The sequence below is a fragment of the Pygocentrus nattereri genome, chromosome 15, assembly GCF_015220715.1.
Source record: "Pygocentrus nattereri isolate fPygNat1 chromosome 15, fPygNat1.pri, whole genome shotgun sequence".
In the NCBI taxonomy this organism is placed as follows: domain Eukaryota; kingdom Metazoa; phylum Chordata; class Actinopteri; order Characiformes; family Serrasalmidae; genus Pygocentrus; species Pygocentrus nattereri.
In genome coordinates, this window is record NC_051225.1 from 10561323 (window position 1) to 10585661 (window position 24339).

Below are 24339 nucleotides of genomic sequence, written 5' to 3' on the forward strand. Positions count from 1 at the left end.
TCTGTCTGCCCGCCTATGTGCAACATACATGGTCTTACCCCACCACTTCCACACCCGCTGCGATCTCGCTGCATCATTTGGTTTTCGGAGAGGAAGATTCCCCACAGTAACCTGTTTATCTTCCTCACTTGCTGTCCACGAACCTCATTCGAACATAATGCCGTTGTTGAAACACTCAGGGAAAGCTGTATGATGAATGCCTCTTGTCAGATGACTGTTGATGCTTCGTGTCAACACGTAGCGGCATCCATCTTCCTGGCCTTAATTTGATCCAGATGTGTTTATGCTGGACCTACTTCTTGCCTCGCGGCAATGCAAAGAAAGCCTTTTTTAACATTTGCCAGACAGTGCCATTATCTTCTTTAGCACTAGAACTGCCTGGCCAACAAAAGAAACTGTTGTATAGCACTTAGTGTGCAGTTGGAGAAGTAATCAGAAGAGCAGGAGTCAGCAGATAGAGGCGATAACGTAAAGCTCACAGCGCAGACGCCTGACCACAATTACTGCCTCCACCTCTGCGAAACGTCCCACGCAGTCCATTACAGGCCACTCTGAGCATGTGAAGGAGGGGAAGTATGCCTCCCCATAGCAGCAACAGCCCCAATGCTAAAAGCCAGAGTTTGGTGACTGTACTGTGTGAGGCTGAATAGAGGGATACAATGTGACCTGTGAAGAATCCGGGGCAGCCTCATTAGCCGAGGTTGCAGAGTGATGCCAGATTTTGAGGACAGAGACGACACCAACCAATCCCCCAATTTAAAATGCCGGTACTGTGAGTTCTGGAGCTGGCCATGGTCACGGAGGCCCCTTTGTAGCTTTGCCTGTGACTGTAACGAGACTGGCGGAGCTGCTTGATGGTTATATTTAGCATTGGGCTTATTATTTGGTGCATTAATAAAAAAGACCTTCAGAACCTCATTATTTTTGTCCCATCCCCATAGTTCAGATCATTTCAGTTAGTTATTTAAACAATTTCTTGGACTCTTGGGGCCAACATTTGAATAATTTATGAGGACAGAGTAATTGCATTTTTCTTTGACGACTTCTTGCATTAATTTTGTGACTAACTTCCAATTTCAATAAGTGAATAAAGAAACAAAAATATTCATGTGTACCAGTGTCTGCTGGCTGCGCTGCTAATTTGGCTTTTTATGGGTAAATGTCTTCAAAATGAGCTCTTCCACTTTTTTATTATTTCTGTTTTCATTTTTGGTGTAACGTCCTTGGAATTGTGTTAGCCTTTGCGTGTGGAAGACAGCAAGCGCAGATGATGGGGAGGAACTGTTGTGCACCACTGGCAGAATTTTGGCTAAAGCTCCATTGTGCCCGTACCCCATCCTGCCCTGAGAGCAGTGTGTAGTCTTCAAACCCAGCCTGTGTTCATCTCCTCAGTACTGTTTTATAACTCGCTAGTGCATAAACTAACAAGCCAAAGAGAAGAGACACTGTACTTGTACTGTACAGTGTTTTCTGGGAAGGGGTTCTCAGTGTGGGGCGGGGCTGCATCTAATGACTTATTATTTCAATCGATTAATCTATTGACTGTTATTTGAGTAATTGACTAGTCAGACCATTATGCTGCCTTCTGTGTCCTCTCACTTTACCCCATCTCAACATCAGCATCATTCAGAGTGCAACAGGATAGTTGAAGCCACATTGCTCCTAATGCTTCCTGGAGCATTTTGCAACCTGTCGGATTTGAGGCTGCCCCAAATCATTTGCGTACATGTTTGTTACGTTGATGTTCGGTTCTTTTAGTATTTGGAAGCTTTGTCTTTTCCTAATAGAATGGTTGCTAATATATGTGGGAAATGTTAAAGATTGTACATTTTAGCTGGCGTAGTTGAATTCGTCATCATTTTATGATGAGCATCCATATCATCGCATCACTTTCCACATGACCACTTAGAGTAAAAATATCACACGCTGTACATTATTGGGCCATAAAAAAATGCTTAGTGCTAAAGTTGCGGTATAAGACTGGTTTACCATGTAGGCACAACAGGTTGGATGAATCAGCACACATACCTAAGCATATTGATCATTATCCAGGTACCCAGCTGATTTGATTGATCGAGTCCCCATTGATTGAAATCATTGATTGGTCAAGTCACTGATTGGTCCTTGGTACATTAAGCCAAGCTTATAGTCCGAAGTGCTTCAGTCCTCTGCTTCACTCTCTTTAGCTTGGCTATGATTAAGCTCAGCTGTGTCATCCTTGTTGCTCCAGTTGAACTAAAAAGAACAAATGAAAATGAAAAGGTAGTTAATCTTAACATCTTGAGGTGTGACTCGAAGTGATAGAAGTGGCTCACAAAAGCCGTGTTTGATTCAGTCATAGTAACATTTAGCGCACTAGCAGCTTGGCTTTAGGTTGCCGTCCTACTGGATATATTTTGATCTCCAGTACCGATCGTGCATTAGATCATGGTTAAATATTAAACGTAAATAGTTTTTGAGGGTGTTTTTGGAAAGGTCTACTCATTTTTACTTACCAGCAAGTATTCAAAGCCTGTTAAATGATATTTGGATATATGGTAGGAATCATATCATATGAATATCATAAGTCATTTTAGAATTGCTTTTAATTTTTAAAACTAAATATGTTTGATTTTCCGTAACCAAATAGTCAACAACTGATCAACCGATGGTTAAACAGTATGGGGGTATAATGTCTGCTCTTTTCCTGCAGGCCCTGCCGTGAGGCGCTTCGATCCGTTCTGGTTCTCCGTGGAGCCCTCAGACACGTTGGCGGTGAGGGGATCCCCAGCGCTGCTCAACTGCTCCATTAACAGCGACATCCCTGCCAAGGTGCGCTGGAAGAAAGATGGCGCCTTCCTGAGTCTGACGTCAGATGATCGCAGGCAGGTCCTGCCCGACGGCTCGCTGCTCATCAACTCGGTGATGCACTCCAAACATAACAAACCCGACGAAGGTGTCTACCAGTGCGTGGCCACCATCGACAGCCTGGGCACGATTATCAGCCGCACTGCTAGACTCAATGTAGCAGGTAAGGAGGAGCTGAATGCATGTACACATTAATGCGCATTCATTACAATACACGCTCACATTCAGGCAAGATAAATGAAGAATTTATTGATCAAGGCTGGAGGAGGGGCAGTGACTTTATTCTGTCTCTTTTGTTAGTTTTGGACAGTGTATTGACGAGTGATGCCTTTGTATCGCATTCACCTTCTCCAGCCTCATCGGTATGACAATAACATGAGTGTTTCCATTAGCATTAAGTTAAAGACTTTTGAAAGTCTATTGAAAAGTCTATTTGCCTGCTCTCTTCCTAGGCCCCTCAATGGCGTCATTGTTCGCTGTGGGTAAGGTTCAATAAGGCAAGCTTGTGTGTCCTCTTTGTTGTAGCTCCATTGTAAATGTTGTGAGAGGGTTGTTTGTTTGACACTGTGGTAGTGGCTATATTAGGCCCAGTGAGGCAGGATGAAAGTGACCTTGTTTGGTTTCTGGGAGGCAGGCAGCTGAGATTATTAGGTGTTTGAGTTGGGTCTTACACTGAAATTCAATTTGCAGCTGGGGGGGAGGGGGAAGGGGGGGGCAGTTGCAAGAACGCAATTGCAATCCATCAAAGCCCTTCCAGTTTGTGAGCGGGCTAGTAGTAACCCTCTTCAGCTCCTCACCAAAAGGGTTTGGGAGTTCACGCACTGAGCCATGCTCGGAAAAGCCAGAGACAAACGGCGCTCCCTTGAAGTGGCGCCGCGGCCTCACCTACCCGTGGTAATCTGCTTTGAGTGTGAATAAACTCATTATTCCTCCACACTAGAGTAGAAATGCCTGTGTGATATTTAGCTTGGCCTTTTCACTGAGACATCCTGTGAATAGATAGGGACCTGAGCTTGTGGCTGAGATTGATATTTACTTTATGATTTCTATGATTTCCGTGCAGTTCATGCAGAACATTTGTCTTGCGGGAGATCTTATAGTGTTGAACCACCAACATGGCTTGCTCTGTGTCTTCAGGGATTTAGGGGGAGGTGCATCAGTGCAGCTATGCTCTGCTTGACTGACCTCTCTCATTATTGGGGGAAATGAGCTGACCTGTGGTGTCTGGAGGCCAAAGGGGAGCCTGACACTGCATCAGTACCATCGTACTCAGTGGATACTTCTGGGTCAGAGGTGTATCTGTGTCGGGATAAGATTGATCGCTTTCGTATCGAAATTGCAACTTGGAAAATTCTAACTGGTAGAGAGAGTGTTCAGTGTGATGCTCACTCTTCTGTTTGAGACTTTGTGCCTAGACGCTTTCGGAAAACTCAGCCCTCTTTAGTAAATGCACAAAGCTGAACGAACTCAACAAACCACCACATTGTTTTAGCCAAAAATGCATCATTTTGCTTCGTTTGAGTTAGACTGCTGCTTTCAGACCAATCAGAATGAACCAAAGGCCTGTATGCTGTGTACATGACAACCACTAGGGGTTGATGATATTGTGAATATATCATATCACGATACCGAAAGATATTTTCACAATGCATGTAACAATATTATAGCAACACACAATAATACAAATTCTACTGTCTTTGTATTTATACATGCTGTTGGTCATTATGTATACATAGACAATATCCACAAAAGCATATTGTTTATCAGAATATTGCAATGTATTTCAGTAATGATCATAGGATTGCCCTCTTCTATCCCCAGCTAACTGCCACTGTGGTGCACTATGTTTACTATTCAAGCCTCAGACCTGAAAAAGTGGAGACACTGGTGTTCCTGGCTAAAAACGAGCAATAGTCTGGACCTGAATTTATACGAAATAATTGAAGTCACAATCACCAGTGAGTTGCTCAAATCGTACTTCGATTATGAGTATGCCCAACTAATTAAGCCCTATAAGTCACTATTAATTAATATTCTATACATTTTGTTTATTCAAATATTAATAGTTTTCTCAGCAAATAAACACAAACTACACAAATAAATAGATTTTGACAATGTGTCTTGTGACTTTCACACAGTGCTGTAAGTCTGTGCATCTATGATATTGAAAATCCTACAGGGAGTTATTTTAGTTCTCTTCACAGTTCATCATGTCTGTTACTTCTGGTTTATGATATTTATTAATATATTTTATACAGCATGTTTCTAAAAGGGGGAAACCTTCTCTTTTTTTGTAACTCATGGGGGACAAAGCAATGAAGGTTTTCAGATGAGCAAGATGAAGGCCGAGCTTTGTGCTCTTTCCTCCCACCCCGGCGCACTATTTGGGGCCGTGATCAATCAGTGGTGCCTGGTGAGCGTCTAAGGAAAAGGTTAATTGCTGCATCTTTGGTGTGGACCGTTACATTATATAGCTCTGGAAACGCTGCTGCGGTGGTAGCCGGGCGTAACGCACTATCAAACGGGGGTGTAGTCGCGGTGATGGATCGCAGAAAGAAATGCATCCCTGCCTACGTTGACTTCACTTGGTCCAGTTTGCCGCCTGTAGAGAACGGCACTGACTGAGGAGTAGGACTGCAAATAACAGACCTATGAATGTTTTTCTGAGGCTGAAATTTCTATAATTTCAGTAATGTTGGCCAGTTTAGTGTAGGGCTGGGCAGTATGACAGCATTTCATTGTTATCATGGTTCAATAACATCCCAATACACTTTGAGCATATTGTGGAGGTCGTCACCACTGACTAACTACATGTTTCCTTGCAAAGTGAGAATATTTAGGCGTGTTTTATTTTACTTAGTGCAGCTTGTGAAATATTGAATAAAAATGTATTGTCGTTATGTGTTTTTAATAATAATAATAATACGTTTTAAATGTAGCACTACAGGTTCTTCTTTTTCTGTTCCAACTTATTAAATCTTAAATATTGCGATGTGTATCAAGTATCTTGAAATGGTCTTGTAGTATCATGAAATAATAATATTGCCATAAAAATATATTGCCCACCTCTAACATAGTATTTGTAACTGTGGGTTTTAATATATACTCCAGTAGTTTTAGTTCAGCAGTGCTTTACTGACAGGAACGGTGGTCAGTTGTCAACTGTGAGTTGTGATGTTGAGATTAACCCTTGGGGCAGGCTAATCAGAATTATATGACCTTGATTTCTGTAAATTGAGTTTAATTTTTCTTATTTTGTGTCAGTGTTTTTCATAAGAAAGGTTTGGATCATGTTGTTCTCATCTTTCAGATTACACTCTTAAAAGGTGGCTATTCAAAGGAGCTCAAGTAAAGGCAAAGGATATATAGAACTGTGTCAATGCCACCATTTAAATGCATTGATGGTTCCCTGTGAGGTTGCACGGTTTTTCTCTGCTCTTGTTACAAATCATAGAGCTGTTCTTATTTCTATATAGACCCCTTTTTGCTAAGGAGTGTAGGTTGGGATGCTTTTCACAGGAGACAATAAGTCCAAAATCCAGCGATGCTGCAGCCAAAGTGTGCTTGTTGTCTGTTTTTTGACAATATCAATACACTGTTTGGGCTCTAAAATGGACTATTCTAATAATTGGCTAATTGCAGTTGTGAGCCACAGCACTCCCGTCATTCCAATCTATTTATTCCATTGTGGTGCAGTGAAACAATAGGGCCTTATTGCCCCTCCTTCTTTTGCAGGGGTCCTGAAGGGCTGTGATTCAGGATGTGTGGTGTTTTTAAACACACCTGATTGTGTTAGAGCTTGAAAAACAGCAAACTGTGCTGTCCTTGAGGACATCTTCTGTAGTGAATTGAAGTCTGTCGGAGTGCTGGCTTCAATCATTTAGCCATTATAGGGCTTTTGTTTTAGCGAAAAAACAAATGAGTGCTTTTCTATAATCAACTGTTTTGACTAACTGTCATGTATTGGCATCTCTCTGTTCCTGTATCCATCCGAGGCTTCAGCGTCTATGGCTCTCACAGGCGTTCGGCAGGGGATCAGCCCATCCGAGGCTGAACCCACAACCATTTGTATTCGGCGGATGTCTGAACGAGATGATAGGGCAGAGAGCGAGACGGACGTGGGGAATGAGAATTCGTCTGCTCTTCCCCGCCCCCCCATCGCACCGCTCTTTGAACCCAGCCTCTCAGGACTGCTGGAGGTGGGGCAAACGAGTGCGCCGCCAAGGAGAACACCTGAAACGAAATATCTCATTTGCATACCTTTCTCTGACTGGCTGCCTGGTGCACCCCAGAGTTCCTGGCAGCTGGGAGAATTCTGCAGGTCCCAGTGCTGTATATGAGCTAGAGCGGAACCACCCGTTATGATCAGCAGACTCGGACGTCTCTCCCCTCCTTTATTGATTGGAGAACTGGTTTTCCTCCCTCTTTAATTCATGCTCTGTTACACAGATGACACATCTAGTTCTTGGGAGACTGTTTTCAGCCGTCAGTTCATTAAAAAATACAGGAAATCCATCCGTGGTCCTCGCACATGTAATAGGCCACGGCTGCAATTACAAATGCCACAGTTTATGAGCACTTCCCTCGCTCGCTTTCTCTCCCCCTTGCTGGTGCTCTCTCCTTCCGCACTAGCAGTCTAAAGGTCACGTCTTTTTTCAAGAACGTAGTGTCAGGCTGCAAAACGACAGCCTCATTTTTTCCACGAACAAGCAGAAGCGCTGTAGTGGTGGTTCAGTAGTCTCTTGTTTGCTGAAGGAAGGTGCTCTATGTCAACAGCAGACATGGTTTTATGTCATCGGTCGCCCTGGGGACAGAATATACTGCTAAACTTCTTCCTTGCTCCTAGACACACACCATATGACCAAAAGTATGTCGACATCCCTGCTAATTATTGAGTCCAGGTGTTTCAGCCACACCTGTTACTAATCAAGCACATAACCAATGCAATCTCCATAGACAAACACTGGCAGTAGAGTGGGCTTAACGTAAGAGCTCAGCCACAAATTCATTGACCACACAAACTCACAGAGCGGTACAAATAGTCTTTCCTCGGTCACATCACTCACTGCAGAGTTCCTAATTGCCTCTGGAATCAACATCAACACAAGAATTGTGTGTCAGGAACTTCATGGAATGAGTTTTCATTGCGGGGTAGCTGCACACAAGCCAAAGATCACTTTGTGCAATGCCAAGCATCAGGTAGAGTGGTGTAAAGCAGGCCTTCGCTGGACTCTAAAGCGGTGGAAACGTGTTCTCTGGAAATAAATGATGCTTCACTGTCCGATGTATTAATCTAGTTTTGATGAATGCCAGATAAAATGCTACCTAATGGAATGCATAGTGCCAACAGTAAAGTTTGGAGAAGGAGGGATAATGGTCAGGGACTATTTTTTTTAGGGTCTGGGCTAGGCCCGGAAGAGTGAATGCTGCTTTATACTTAGATGCCCACATACTTTCTGCCATGTAGTGTAGAGCTTGGCTTGTATACATATGCTAGATATGTCCCCACCATTCAGTCTGCTTGCTTCTCTCCCTGCTTCTGCCTTTTCCATGACCTCTCTCCTCAGCCGGAGCTGATGCTATTCCCTGAGCTGCCACCATTCCTGTCAATTCATCAGAGTTTCATTTCACAGTACGCCATTCCGCACATGGCACGCTGCACCGCAACACTTTATCCTCCCCAATTTCACACCGCCACAGTGGCTGCAGCCCAGCGACTCCAATACAAACACAACATGGACAGCTATGAATTTCAAACGCTGCTGTCAGATGGATTTCATTGCTGTCGTTTTGAAACGGGTTGTGTGATTGTTCTAGTGTAACGAGTAATTCAGGTTATGGTGTCACACTGGAGGGACAAGTTTGCCAGTGCAAGTAATCCTGGCAGCGGCATTGCATTGATCTCCTTTAGCTGCTGTTCATGCTTCTGCTTTAGCATCCGTTTGGGTGCAGCCAGCATTGAGTGGTTATCTGAGATATTCCAGACACACATCGGATATGCAGCATGTTCCCATTCTATTCCGACATGCTGGGAGAGTCCAATGGAGATGTTTACCATGAGAGGGGTATGTTTTGTCTATGCAGACCAGACTGGATACCCATATGTATAAAAGGCTTATGCCTAAGGATGCACTAAATTTCGGCCACTAAAACATTAAGACCAAAAACGGTCAAAAGTGGCCCAAAAAGAAGGCAGAGAAAACAAAAGATCAAATATGACTACTAGAAACTGTTGAGACCAAATCATTTGGATGATGATAAAAATGAAAAATGCTGACTATAAACACTATTAAACATTTGTAATCACTGTTCATCGTATCGAGAGGGTACAACACCCAAAAACTTCTACATGTCAGGTTTGATACCACTGCTTAATACGCCTAATACAGCAAAACTGAAGTGGAAGTGAAAGCCCTTGTGAGCAGTGAAACGACAGGAAAATTCACAAACGAAAGTGCAAAGTATAACTTAAAAATAATGGATTTTATTGGCTCGGTTGAACAGCAGTTCTGTCTTATTGATGTTGGATTTCATAAACACACATTGTAGCCTAGTACTGTAATAATTTTAGTAAGATTATTTTGTGTAAACTGTTTTTATTAATTGTCAGCTCAGTTTAATCCTAATGAAAGCAGATTTGATCAATTTCAAGATTGTATTTTCTTTGTTACCTTGCAGTTTTTATGTTTAGTACATTTATACAGAAAGATAAATAAAACAATAAATAAAAAAGAAACCTGTTTTCGGTTTCAGCTGACCAGGTTTGTCTTGATTTTGGTTTTGTCATTTTGATTGTGTTGCACGTTATATTCCAACATTTTGCACTTGTGATATGCCTTGCAATACATTTAAAACGTCATGGTGAAATCTTTTGGTGTGGACAAGTCTGGTCTGTGCTATTTTGACAAAAGCTGGTGTTTATATAGACTTTATAACCATGAGTGTGTTTACCTCACTTAATAATCCGATAACTTCAGAAAATCAGATTTTGTCATAAATCCAATTAACATGTTTACATGCACTTGAGTAATCAGATAAAGGGGAAATTCCAGGTCGACATGAGTCAGACAGTAATCAGATTTCTGTTTTACAACCAGCCAGTACACTCACCAAATAAGATGGGATGGCCCTGTGACCGGAAGGTTGCCGGGTCGATCCCCAGAGCCGACAGTCCATGACTGATGTGTCCTTGAGCAAGACACCTAACCCCCAACTGCTCCCCGGGCGCCGTGGATAGGGCTGCCCACCGCTCCGGGCAAGTGTGCTCACTGCTCCCTAGTGCGTGTGTGTTCACTAGTGTGTATGTGGTGTTTCACTTCACGGATGGGTTAAATGCGGAGGTGGAATTTCCCCGGTTGTGGGATCAAAAAGTATCACTTAACTTAATGTATGTTTAATGTAAAACTCAAACTTCATGCTGTGGTTTTTTTTTTTTTAATAACATCGAGCCACTTCACCTGAAAAAGAGAACATTCATCATTTAGAAGGTGAAGAGTGTTTAAATGCTTTATTTCGTCTTTGGTCTCCGCGCCGTGTTTTTCTGTGTCTCATGGCGATGCTGCTCACTTATATCTGGTGCTGTCCGTCTGTTCTCAAGTGTTCCAGTTGTCTGTTTACGTGCATGCACAGACTGAGAAATCCGAAAGAAATCCGAGTAAGAGTTCACATACGCTGAGAAATCTGAGCACTGAGCTAAAATCAGGCTCTCTTTATCAGATTTCTAGATCGGAGCGTGTTGTTTACATGACCATTTGAATAATCGGAAAACTGCAGAAATCTGATTATGATCGGGTTACTGAGTGCATGTAAACGCACTTCATGATTTGTAAATGCAGAGCAGCTATTGTGCCGTCTTGATTTGGTTTAGAGGACTGACTCCCACTTCCTTTCACTCCTAAGTGTTAGTCAGGATCCAGTACATGAGAGCCCACAAAAGAACGGAGCTCTTTAAACACATTCACCAGAACACAGTGCGTTTTTGTTTCACAGTGCGTTATGACCAGTGCTGAAGGATTCCAGTGACCTCAGCGAGGCTGGAGCAGCCAATGATCATGAGCATTCAAGGCTTTCTTTGGACTCGCTCCACCGCCGTTGCTTGTGGCTTTCAGCTGTGTGGCCTGTATGTTGAACTATTTCGTTTGCTGTCTGTCTGCTTCAGCGCTGCTGGGCAGCACTGTGTCCTGGTAACAGCATCTCACCTCCTCTACATATAAACAGACTTGTGTTTGGCCTTGTCTCTTGAGTGTGTTGTAAAGTTTGAGCCTCAAACTTTAATGTGTTGATCTTCTGATGGATCAGTGATCTTTAAAATAGCAGCTGGGGTCTGTCGAGGGCCGGTGTTTGTGCAAAGTGAGGTTTTGCCAACTCAAGCTCTATTTTTAAGGCTTGTGTCTGTTATCACCTCCTCTTCCTGACAGAGATTGATGGACAGCAGATTTGCACTTATAGCCCTGATGTGCTGACAGTTAGATGCTGCATGCTCTACACTGGGACTGGTAGGGATGGAAAGGCTTGAGTATTCAGCAAAATATACATCACAACAGATATAGTTCTCAGCCACATGCAACATTTATACAGAGATCATCCATTTTCCAGTTACCTTATCATGTTTTTGGGAAAGAGCGAGTTGGACGGGAGTGATACAAACGCCACATTTGAAAGTCTTATTGTTTCTGTTGTGAAATGAGTGCTGGATCATGCAGGTCTAGCCTAAAAACTGTGGCCCAATCCCATTTCTTCTTTTTCCCCCTACACATTGTTTGTGTTAGTCACCTTAACCCCTTGGAACTGAGTTACAAGGTGTAGTGTTTGAAATCTTGCCCTATGAAATGGGACAACCCTTGAAACACAACACTGCTTCATTAACAGCTACTAGCGCTGCTCTGTAGGCGACCTAGTCCGTCTTCATTGATCGCAGAAGAGGGTAAAGTTCAGCTCCTCTCTGCTGGACTTTAGTTACATTTAGGGCATCTTATGCTTTTAAAGAGGGGCTAGAAGAAGTCAGCTGTTCACCAGCTTCTTGTTTGAATTTTCCTGTTCCACCTTAAATGGTGAAGTAGTTACGTTCTGGTGCTTCAGATATCAATAATGCTGGACTATTTAAGGTGGAATGGGAAAGTTACCTAGCTAGCTACCAAGACATTAGCATGCTATTAGCGATTGTTTTATGCTTGTTATGAAAAAAGGACCATAATACACCGAAACGACATTAAACTAAGACAATACAATGGTTGTTGTCGTTTTTAACGCAGAAAATTCTCACATTTGTGGGTTTCTTTGGTCGCTCGTGCAGCCATCTTGACGGTTTTTCTTTTTTTCTCATAACGCTCTGAAAAACGTATCTCAACAAAAATTGGGACACCCTATCCCTAGACATGAACCTGCAAAACAGAGGGCTAAGGGTTAAGTGGTAGAGGCGAGGCATGAAATGGGATTGGGCCCAAGTTTGACTGGAAAGCTCCCAGAAGTTGTGTGCTGGGTCTGCTGATTTTCTTACTGCTGAGTAAAAAGCATGTATAGAGAATGATGCATGGCACAGGATATCGCTTCTGTTTAAACAAGGTCCAAATATGAAAACACTGATAGCTTTTTCCACTGTCCTTGGAATACATTAGCCCACACAGTGGTTCCAGCCAGAATTGAAGACTCAAGAATGACACTTGTTGGCAAAACTGAATAAAGTGGGACCACCAACTGTAAGTGGCAGTCACTCAAAATCTGCCTAGCAAAAAGAAATATTTCACTTCAATTGCAAGAACATGAAAAGTCCTCTTGAAGTGATAAATGTCCCTTTGTGTCCAGTTAATCTAGTGCAAGTCGTGAACTTCAGAAGTGTCAGCCGAAAGAAAACGAGGGCGACTTGTGGTGTCATCTTTCTGAAAACTACTAAATAGAGAAATCGTCTGTCAAAATAACATCAAGATAAAAAACAAGGACTTAACCAGGTAATGTTAACCACGTACTGGGCTATATATTCCCCCCGAAACAACCTGTGCTCACCAGACTACAACTCCAGCCCTACGAAGAAAATAGTGAAGAGGCAGTCCAGTATGACCACGGCTTTAATATGGTATATCTTTAAACCTCATGTGTGTGGTTCAGTTTCACTCCCATAATGGGCAGTCATTACTGCAGTGCCATTCTCTTGCTGTTTGCAGTGGCATGAGGTTCAATACGAAACTTTCATTATCGCAAAACCTGCAGTCTGATGGACAGAACAGAGCGCTGCATGCAGAAAACAGGCAGAACTTGAAATGGTTGGCCTTGAGGCTCTGAGTGACTTGTGAGAATGTGATAGAGCAGAATGTGATCTAATAAGTCTAATCTCTTTGCACCATTTCTGTAGTCAATAGTAAAATAAATATTTAAATAAATATCACCGCTGGGTAATGGGATAAGCTCCAGCTCCCCCTGCGACCCAGAAGAATGAGCGGCTTAGAAATTGTGTGTGTGTGTGTGTGTGTGTGTGTGTGTGTGTGTGTGTGTGTGTGTGTGTGTGTGTGTGTGTGTGTGTGTTTTTCCTCATTTGTCAGAGTAAATTGTACAACCTCATACCACTTGACAGATACATGTTTATAACATTCATCCTAAGACGGAAGCCCTCATGGAGGAACTGTAGATCCAGAGTTTTCAGTAAACGTTCCCATCAGTCATCCATTATTTTGGATTAACTAGTCTTTGAAGTATGCAACTTTATAACATTACATGAGCACTTTTGCCATTTTTCCGTCAAACTGACTGACACATTTGCAGACAGGATCTTGGATATTTATGTGATTCACATTCTCACAGGATCTAACATCCTGCAACCACCATTTGCACGTTAAGGCCTTATGCAGTACCTCGGCAGTGTGTAAAGCACTTTCTGGATTAAGACTGAATAACTTTTGTTTAGGTGTCTCCAGACCAATAGATGTTCAGAAGGAATCAGAATGGATCTGCATAACAAAGGAGACGTGACTTTGCTCTGTGCTTGTTTGTTTTCCCTCATCAGATTGAGATGCGCCGGCCTCTCCCTGTATTTTGGGAAGAAGAGCACTTGCCACATACAGGTCTATTTGAGCAGGACCTTCTCTTTCATCTTTGCAGCGAGGTGTCGTCACACAGACTTGCTCTCATTTAGAAAGCTTGTGCTTCTGAAAGCTGGAGCGCTCCATGCGAGCCATGGGGGAAATCTGTCCTCCGCCATGAGCCCTGATTGAGACAGACAGAAGCAGCACTTCACAAGGTTGTCCTCCACCTGATTGACGGGGTTTGTCAGCCCAGTCCGGTTTGATCGTCAGCGAGTTTGACGTCTGCGTCTGGAGCGCTGGAAAGCGACGGCAGACTCTGATGCGTGGGCCGTTATTTATTTTTCATCAGGCTGGAAAATTCAGAGCTCTCCATTGGCTTTGCAGATATTGCAGATCACAGCAGACAGGACTAACCGAATTACCCCAGCATGCCACTGATAGTGTGAATGCTACAGGATGTAGTGACTGCTCTTAATGGGGTTGGAGACCAAGTAAATTAACCCAGCTGTATTTGGTCTGAAAGCAGGTCCCCTCTGGATTATAATGAATTCTCCATATGCGAACAGGCTGGTTTTGGACGTTGTATCAGTCAGGCAAATGTGAATAAGGTAAACATTTCTCAGGCCACTTCGTGTATGTCTTGGTTTCCTGTCTAGAAATATAAGCGGTGATGTAGTTGATGAGCATTCAAGACCATTATTCTGTGATTCCATTAACTGATTCAACCAGCCTGTTTGTATCTGTTGCTGCAGAGGAAAAGGGTTTGGACAAGAGTCCCATCTACAGCTGCTAGAGCAGGTCAGTAACGTAACCACTTGAAATACCGTATGTGTTTTGCCCTGGTCTACTGACAGCCATGACATGCAAATTACAGGCTAAAGAAAGACTTATCACATGACATTAGAGCAGAAGGCGAGAGCTGTAATATGAGCCACTCTTCAGAAGGGAAACGTCCTTTGGTCTTTGCTTTTGTCTGGTCAAGGTTGTATAGAAGAGTCAGGGTTCTTTTTAACCCAGTTTCAACACGTTCCAAACAAGTGATGTTATTTTGGCAGATTGGTGCGGTGGTGGACTCTGAAAAGAGCGGCTTCTAAAGACTCTCGGCCCCAGCTGAGCTTTCCTCTCGCACAAAAGAGGACAGAGGCAGGAGGCAAGAGCCGGCCCCTCAGTCCCAGAGTCCCGCCTGGCAGCACCCAGCAGCCTCTCAGCTTGCCAGAGAGCGCCACTGTTTATTCTCCGTTTTGCGCCCCGCCCTCTCTCTTTCTTAGTTCTCTTGCTTTTCAAACCCCCTCATTATTACAGTATCTGGCTCACGCTAATGTTTTTTTTTTCACATCTTCTCAAGTTTTCACCCCAATTTTATTGATTCGTCTCTGCCGTCAGTTAAGTCAAAGCAAATCGACCCCAGCCTTGTTTATTCTGTTTGTTAGCCTTTAGTGGGGAGGCTCATTTGTATTTGCGTCAGCGCCTTTTCATGAAGAAAGCCTCAATCTGTGTCCCGGACTCAGTGTCAGTCAAAACTAATAAAAGATAGGGGAGGCAACCTCAGTTGCCATGTTACAGAATTCTTGCCTTTCTCTTAGGAGTAGCAGGGGGGAGGACCAGCTAGCAGGCGGCCGATTTCTTCCTCCGTGTGAAATAAATCCCGTTACAGAGCTGGCCTGGCTTGTCTGGGCATGTTCAGAGCAGGATCTATGAATGAGCAAAATGCTAAATGAAGAGAACAGAAGAGTTTTAGCGGACTTGCTCTCAGGCCTGGCTCTGAGGTGGCCGGGCTGTGTCCTCACTTCCCCGGGCTGGCCTGAACTCTCTGTGCCAGGGCCCTGGGGAGGCCGGAGGAATTCCGCTCTCTTCACTGAGCTGTGAGCAGACGCCACGGCCTCCCAGAGAGGTGTCAGCTCCTTGGAGCGAAGCAGGCTGACAGCACGAACCATCCTCCTCCTCGCCCCAGCCGCTCTATTCCTAACAAACATATTAAGTCTTTTTTTAGAAAATGTCAAAATGCTTGACACAAGACGAAATTACAGTTTATGTGAACTGTGAATTAATTAAATAGCAGCACAGCTGCAGCTTCAGAATATGAAGTTAAAGAGATCCAGTTAGAAATTTGAATGCTGAGGAAAGGTTTTAAAAGTACCTTTCAAACTTGCGTGTGTTTTAAACATGTTGAGTGAAATGTCCTCCAGTCAATACCACATTTATTGTAGTTAGCGTAAATTAAACAGCCTCAGACAAAAAGACATCAGGCTAAGTGACAAAATGGCCTCAAGAGCTGACATTCCAGTTCTGTTCTTTCTCATTAGATTAATAACACACACACACACACACACACATACACACACACACACACACACACACACACATATATATATATATATATATATCACTTTACTTTTAATGTAAGTCATTTTGGGCTGTTTCTTTCATTAAATTTACATACAATGTAAAGAGCAACAGGTATTTTCAGATTATGTCAAATGAAAAAGTGTGTGTGTGTGTGTGTGTGTGTGTGTGTGTGTGTGTGTGTGTGTGTGTGTGTGCGCGCGCGTGTGTGTGTGTGTATCCATATATATATATATATATACAGTTTATCATACAAATCATTGTGTTCACCATTTTTGACAGTGTTTATAAAGTTTTACAGTTTTTTTTTTTCTCATTTCCAATTCCTCCTTTTCCTGAGCAGATGTGCGGAGTAATGTAATGTTATAATGTCAGAATTAATGTTAAGGAAGGTCATAAAATTAATGGTAAAATTATTGCATTTTTTTATGATAAAGACAACCTTCCCCAAAGTCCATGCCAGTTCCCCCACCAGTTTTGCCATTTACCGTAGTTATTTTTTCCATGTGGTTCCCTAAATAAAAAACTCTTAGCAGGACAGTACTGTATTGTAATTCTTCTAATTAGGGCTTTAAGCTTAGTGTTACAGTGTTGTGTACTGTTGTGTATGTGTACGTGGATGGGATGACACATTTTTCCTGACATCTTTTGACTTGGTCTGTGATCGTATGTCAGTAGGCCATGAGGAGAATGTATGTTGATCGTGGGTGGTGGGCTGTAATAACATGCTCTGGGAGTGTGTGTTTTGAGAGGTGTGAGATGGTTTATTTTCATCCTGGAGCTGTCCTGTGGTCTTGGGGGGCCTTGGCGCTGGCACTTCGTGGGCACTGTAGCATTTCACACCTCTCAGCAGGGGACCTGTTCAGACTAGCCAGATACGAGACGACAGTATCAGCAGGCCGTGTTTCAGGCCTGTCGACGGAGTGCCAGTCCTAGCACCAAAACTGCAGAAAGCATCCTGTGCCAGTGTCTGCTTCAGACCCACACTGAAACAAAACAATGAGAGAAAGAACAGCTTAGAATTGTCCCAGTCTCACAAAACAGTATCATTAAAAACAAAGTAAACCACCTGCTTGTATTTCCTTTTGTTCTTGTAATGGCTTTAGAGAGGTCTCATAATGATCCAGCATTTGTTTTGTGTGTGTGTGTGTGTGTGTGTGTGTGTGTGTGTAATGGTGCTGTTGTGCTTGTCAGTGTTTTTCCATACTATGCAAACCATGAGAACCTCTCAGTCAACTGCAAATACATTAGCTTCTATTGAACTGTGACGTTCTAAAGAAAGTGTTTACGTGTGGTAACTGTTACAGAACTGTAGTATATTGTCTATTAAAATGTGTATTTGCTCTTTTTCAACCTTCTTTGATATCTGCATAATTCAGTTGTTGAGACATAAACAGTCTTTTTGACGGGATTGAGGGGTCAAATGGTGCATTTGTAGAGAAACATACCCGTTTTTTCTTTATAGTGGTGGTGATGGGAACCAGGGGTCACAATGTCTACGATGCAGATTTTATTTGCTCCAGTGAACCTACACTTGTTTTGCCCTGTGCTGTTCTCAGTGCCCTGCACTGCCCTTAATGCCCTGCGTGGTCTTCTATGAATATTTTTTTAAAAATATGTATTGAGGGGAAAACCTTATGTAAAAATGCTGTAAAACAGTGTCTCGGGTATTCACGTAAAACATTTTAGTAAGGGAGCTTTTAGAGACATTAAAAGATTTGTATGTTTGGTTCCTGTCTCCGCCACTGTCAACAATTCTGACTCTCAGTTTCGCAAACTGCTCTGAATGAGCTCTTTTCCATTTAACTGTGCAGAAATGTTGAAAACTCTGTGGAATTCCCCTTTATATTGGAAGAGAATGCAGAATGTGCTAAAAGATTCTCTTTAAATTTGGCCAAATAAGTTGCACGAAACACTAAAACCATTGTAATGGCGATTACTTGACTCTGGCAGCCTCATTGGCCTGGCTGATGGCACACAAAAGCGCGCTGTGGTCCGAGATGTGCTTTGTCCCGAGGGAGCAGGGGGACACAGCTTTCGCACAGGGTTCGGCTTTCGCACTTGTTTCACACCCGGGCTCTTGCAGGTGTCCCGTCTGAAGAGCCTTATTATTCTTATTTGAAGTGAAAGAGTGAAAGGCTGGAGGCGTCTCAGCTGCTCCACTGTTGTCGCCTCCCCCCCACCCCCCCATTGAGTCTGTCACCTCTGGCTGCACCTCTCCTCTCCTTGTCCTGGCCTCCTTTCTCCTCTCTCCCTGGGTGGAGCTGTCTGGAGAAGGAGCAGCCAGTCAGCTGGGAGGCCCCAAGCTGCCTTTTTGTCTCCTCGCTCAGTCTAGCGTTTCTCCTCCTGACCAGTCCCTTGCTGGTGACATGCTCCTGTTCCTCGCGTTCATTAGGCCGAGCTCTCGTTTTCACTCGGCATGAAGTGCGTTCACTTCAGCCTTATACTCCTCTGGAAACACAGCGCTGTTTCATCATTCTGTGGTGTATTTTGTTAGATTGATCTGTTTTGAATGTTTTTATTGACCTTTTATGTGTGTTTGCCAGGCTCAAAAGGTTGAGTATAGCGATTTTAATGAGTCTATATTTCTTCTAATTAGGTTAATCTTGCTTTTGTGGGCACGCAGTGTACATTTGCGAAGTGTGCCCTATTAAAAAATGTTCCTGTGCTCAATAAATGACAGAAGGATTTTGCCAAAGTTCACTCCTTTTGACGCGAACTGTGTAGACCTAATGTTGGGTAGTTACCCTCCCTGTATGGCCTGTCTCGCCACACAGCTTTAACAAAGCTAAGCGTTCTCCATGGCCTCTCTATGTTCGAGTCAGAGACATTTAGAAAGCGGAAGCTGACAACGGAGAAAAAGCTAATCTAGCAAGCAAGCTTACCTCACCTGTCTATCACCCGTTTGTTCATTCCTTCATCTCTTTCTTCATCTATCCACCCAAACCAGCATTTTGTATGTATGCATTCCCTGGATGCCCGTTTCTTTCTGTTAATGTGTTTTTAGTGAGCACAGTAGAGAACCACCTGCAAATATGGAGCTCATCTACTCATTTCTCTTCGCTTGCGCTATAAAAGCTTTGTCCCATTCTGGGGCTGCATCCCTCGAAGGACGTGGTCTTCGAAGGCGTGTCTATCAAAGATTGCATAGACCCACGAAGGCTGAACTGAAACGAGACGGTCTGCCCTTCGGCGGATTTCTTGTTTGCGTCACAGCACTGCTGTTCCCGCTCACGAAACGCCGCACCGGTCAGGTTATTTTAAAGTTCTTTAAAGACGGAGCCACAATCTTTGATTTTTATTGTTTCATTTATAGAGCTGGAGATGCTTCTCTCTGTCAGGTTTTTGCTCCCTGAAACAAAATAAAATGTTAATGTAAGTTTTGCCGCTGACCACAGTGGCTTTTAAACATTGTGTCATTAGCTATTCAAATCAGTTTGAACCCAATTCATTCATTTAAGTGTCTCCTCAGCCACCGTTTGCTCCTGTGTTGATGCTGCCATGTTCTTGAATCCTCACCGACACACAGTGCACCTCGGTATATGTCGGCTAGCCATGGAACAGAAGCACATGTTTCTCGGCCACATTTGAAGGAGCCTTCAAAATGGGACAGTTTTGGCACAATCAGCCTTCAAATGCAGCCTCCCAAGGATGCAGCCCCTGAATTGGGACACAGCTTTAGTGGCAAGGCAATGGCATAGCAGACTTGAATTGCTAGATCGAGGGATGTCAATCAAGGGTGTTCGTTAGAATGTTAGGCCACACCCAGGCAGTTCCCAGAAAGGTCTGATTAGCAGATTTTTGCATTTTTTTTTACTGGATCTTTACTGGATGTTGACTGTTCACTGTTTACTGATGTGTTGATAAAATGTAGAACCTCAGATCAGTGGTGCCTAGAACCACAACTAAACTTGGTGAGGCAGCACTGGAATAGACTTCCTGAAGCTGTGAGATGAGCTCAGACTGTAGGCGTTTTTAAAAATAGGTAGAAAACACATCTGTGCAGCTGTGCCTTTCGCAAAAATGATGCTTCACTCATTGCTTTATTCTGCATGTTATTGTATTATTTTATTATTCCTATGTTCTCATTTTTAATTTAAATCTCTTTCGAATATTTAATCTACTCCCTTTTTGTGCTGCTTTACTCCTGTTTTATTCATGTAAAGCACTTTAAACTGTCTCTATATATGAAATGTACTATATCAGTAAATTTGCCTGGCCTAATATAACATTCAATTTTAGTGTCCTAGAAATGTTTTAAATGTTTTACTCTTTATTCCATGGGACTATAAGACTACTATAACAGGGCTTAGTTTTCTGGCTATGCTGAAGCTTCCCCTGTTATCATATAGCAACGATTATTATTCTACCCCAGTTTTGCAAAAAGCAGTAATATGTAATTTTCCTGTGTAATTGTGGGGAAAAGGGTCTTTTACCTTGAAAGGACAAATACTTTATGGTGTGTGTGTGTGTATGTATATAAATATAATAGTTTTTCCCCCAAATATTTCCATTATTCAAGCAATTTTATATAACAAAAAACACAAAACATTATCATGTTTAAGTAAAGAGTTATATAATACACAATAAAGATTAAATGTGAAATGTTACATTGTTAAGGTGCATCTGATTCAGTTTAGGTGTAGGTTCCATAATTAGATTTTTAGCCCAAATATTAACCAAAAATTTGAGTATTGTAAAAAACTTTCATTTTATAAAATGAGTAAATACATTTTTGACCAGATTCCACAAACAAGTCAGGCATATGACATAAAAGCCAGCTTGGAGTCATTGTGTTGGCTGCCACTTGATGAGGGCTCTTGTGCTCTTGTGCTGTCCACAGGAAGTTCTGACAAAGACCAGTAACGTGAGTGGCTTTCTTCTGTTTGACATAAGCTTTTCATCCAGTGCCTTTCTGAAACCGGTATCTTTCGCCCATTCATCAACCTCTGACCTTTCTGTCAGTGACCAAGAGAGTTGCCTTCCTGCATTCCTGCGTCCCCAGAGTAGTCCAAACACAGAGCAGATGTAGCTTTTCCACATGAGGCACCATTTACAGCCAGACAAGCTCCCTTGCACAGGTTACATATCAAATGCACTAGCCTCCAAATGTGAACAAGGCAGCCGCAGTGACGCAGATACATGGCTGTAGCCAGCTGGACGGAGCGCGGGCAATGCGTGCAGTCATTGCGTGTGTGTTTATGCAGCGATCGGGTTGTGTCGGTGCATGGATGTGGCTCTAGTGGAGTACGTGGCCTCTTTGTTGTCAGTTCTAACTTCGAGCTTTGTTAGAGGACTCAGCTCCCAACCCCAGCCTTTCAGTGCCTTTACGTTCCGCGTGAATACTCCTCTCTGACTCGCGGTGTGGATTAATTCCATTCCACCCCTCGATCTTTTCTCATATGTCAACATCCTTTCTGTTCTCAATTAGGTAGCTGGCACGAGCAGAGCAGAGGCAGTCAGACATAGATCAGATCTGCAGATGCAGCAAGAGTCGCAAGAGCAGCCCGAGCATCTCTCCGAAGGCCGTAGTGAAAATGTTGGAGAGAAGGACACGGAAAAGACAACACTGAATGGAGAAAGGCATACAGTTCCCTTTGTTTATCCGCGAGTCTGTCAACAGCAGGCCACGCTTATCAAACGTGCTGGTGGGCTGACTGCAGGGTGCTGGGTTTATGAGTGGGATGGTGATGAGTGCTGCAAGGAGCCCGGCTTAGGCTTCGATGGATCTGGAGCTGGATTCGCAAAAAACAAAGATAAATTGTTATTCTTTTTGACATTTTTAATGAACAGTTCTTAAAAAAAGAAGTGAACCTTTCCTGAACCTTACAGTAGTTTGTCGTAGAGATTATGTAAGGTAAGACTCTGTTGTCCACATCATGTCCATGTTAGGAACTCTGGGTCAAAGCTGGATTTCTCTGTATTAAAAATGAATGGGATTTTCCAAAGTCACTGCTGTCGCACCCTGTGGTACACATAAGATGACAAACCCAGTATATTTTGTCCTGTGCTCATTTTTGTTTTTGCTGGATCGTCTAATTTATGAGGTTGTTAAGGAGTTGAAATTCCTGCGTCTGTTTTAATAGCAAGCTACTGCTCTTGCACACAGAACTGAACTGAATTGAGTTTGACTACTATTAATCTTCAGTACTAATATATACTCACAGCAGCTACTCCTTATGATGTCAATTCAGTGTGTAGTAATATTAGCTTGCATGTAGCAAAATACATATTTTAAACTCTACAACATTGTAATCTAGAGGATCCAGCCAGATTCAGAGGAACAATGTTTGTAGGTCAAAATGTATCAGAGTTCACCACAGAATGTGATAGCAGAGCATTGGCATGATGGTAATTACACAATGATGATAATGATTGTAGACACAGCAGTCCATGCTGTCTCGGCAGCATTGTCTCGGAACCAGGTGGGTTAGTTGGCTAGAACACTTTGCACTGTATGTGTATCACTTCACACACAACTTCTCTACTGTCACTTCCAGTTCTTGTTTGCTAAAGTTTTGAAGACTTTTTTTTTTCCTACTTCAGTGGCTGCATTAACATGCAAAGATTTTCACCGATCTGATTGAATACGTTTCGATTATAGATTAAGACTGAGATGTATATACTCACTCTACTCAACAACCTGATAGAAAATCTCTGTTTACATGCTCACTACAAGTAATCTGATCCAAAATTACACACATGCCTAGAGAACCGCTAAGTGTAGACGTTACAATGACAACGAGCATCACATCCAGTTAGAGTGAGATGAGCAGCAGTGAGCAGTGCTTGTGTTTTTAATTACTTTTAAAATGATGTCAGACTCAGGAAAACATACTTCACATGTCCTTATTAAAGAAGGCTGAGAGGAAGATGTTGTGTTCTGAGACACATAAGCTGGACGTCCATCCCGCCACCTTCTTTTAAAGATCAGAGTTTCTGCTCCGCCATGTTGAATGTTATAAACTTTCAGTGTGATGTGAGGCACATGATCAGTACATATTCAAACTTTCCGACTGGGAATGTAATCAGATACAGGCGTTTACGCAGCTATTCTTCTTCTATTTAATGAATTTTTTTTTTCTCTCTCTATTTTATTGAGGTATAAAAGCAAAACACACATTCAAAAACTTTCTCAATTTTTAAAAATATTATTTTCCACAAAGAGATGTACTCTCTCACACACACACACACACACACACACACACCTGTACACATGAGCACATGAGAAAACAGACAGATTATAACTAGAAATTGCATAATCATGATGACAGAAAAATATATATTACAATTAGATTTAAAAGAAAATAATAAATAAATCAATCAATCCCCTCAGTCAGCTGGCACAACCTGAAGTGAATTAAAATATATTAAAAAAAAAAAAGGATTCCATTTGGAATAAAATGTTGCAGTTTTGCCTTTTAAGGTGGACCTTGTCTTTTCCATAGTAAGAAAACGTATGACATCCCAGAGCCACATTGAAATGGAAGGGGGTTTTGAAGACTTCCATAGTAGCAATATGCGGCATCTTGCCAATAGAGACGTAAATGCTAGAATATCCGACTGAGCTCTGTTGAGCAAAGGTAAATCAGTGGAAAAACCAAATATTGCAACAAAAGGGTTCTTTAATGTTGGTTCCTAAAACCTTTGTCATCTTAAAATATTCAGATTTATGTAAAGAAGGACATAAAAAGAACATGTGACTTAAGTTACATGGAGTATCATCACATTGATCATTGACCGCATTCGGATAGAATCTGGATAGCTGGGTTAATGAATTATTTACAGGATTATCCACCTCATTTAATCGAAGAGATATTGCCTCAATCACACTAGCCTATTGGAATGAGGTGTTCACATAGACGCATTCTATTCCGATTGAGCTATTAGTCTGATTATTAGCGTTTTATTAGGCTGTGTGTAAACGTGGCTAATGTTGTGTTCAGGCACAGAGAGACTTTAACCAAAAGCAACTCAAATTAATGAAGTCTATTTAAAATATAACTCCTACTGTCTCTAATGGCCTACATAAGAAAAGTGTAGGGCTGGATATTGATGATAAAATTCATTACCCAAGTAGTCAGTCTTTTCAGCATCCGTGAGCCAATAAGCACAACAAAATCTAGACTGGTGACTG

The 24339-nt window shown here is 42.5% G+C and overlaps 1 protein-coding gene across 8 annotated transcripts in view; it reads left to right on the forward strand.

The window, feature by feature from the left end:
* The window catches only part of neo1a (neogenin 1a), a 242931-nt gene that overhangs the window by 76350 nt on the left and 142242 nt on the right, over positions 1-24339 (forward strand). For all 8 annotated transcript variants that reach the window (XM_017709797.2, XM_017709799.2, XM_017709794.2 and 5 more), the window contains exon 2: positions 2693-3010. In XM_017709797.2, the coding sequence (XP_017565286.2) occupies positions 2693-3010 (318 nt within the window). The remainder of the gene's footprint in view (positions 1-2692; positions 3011-24339) is intronic.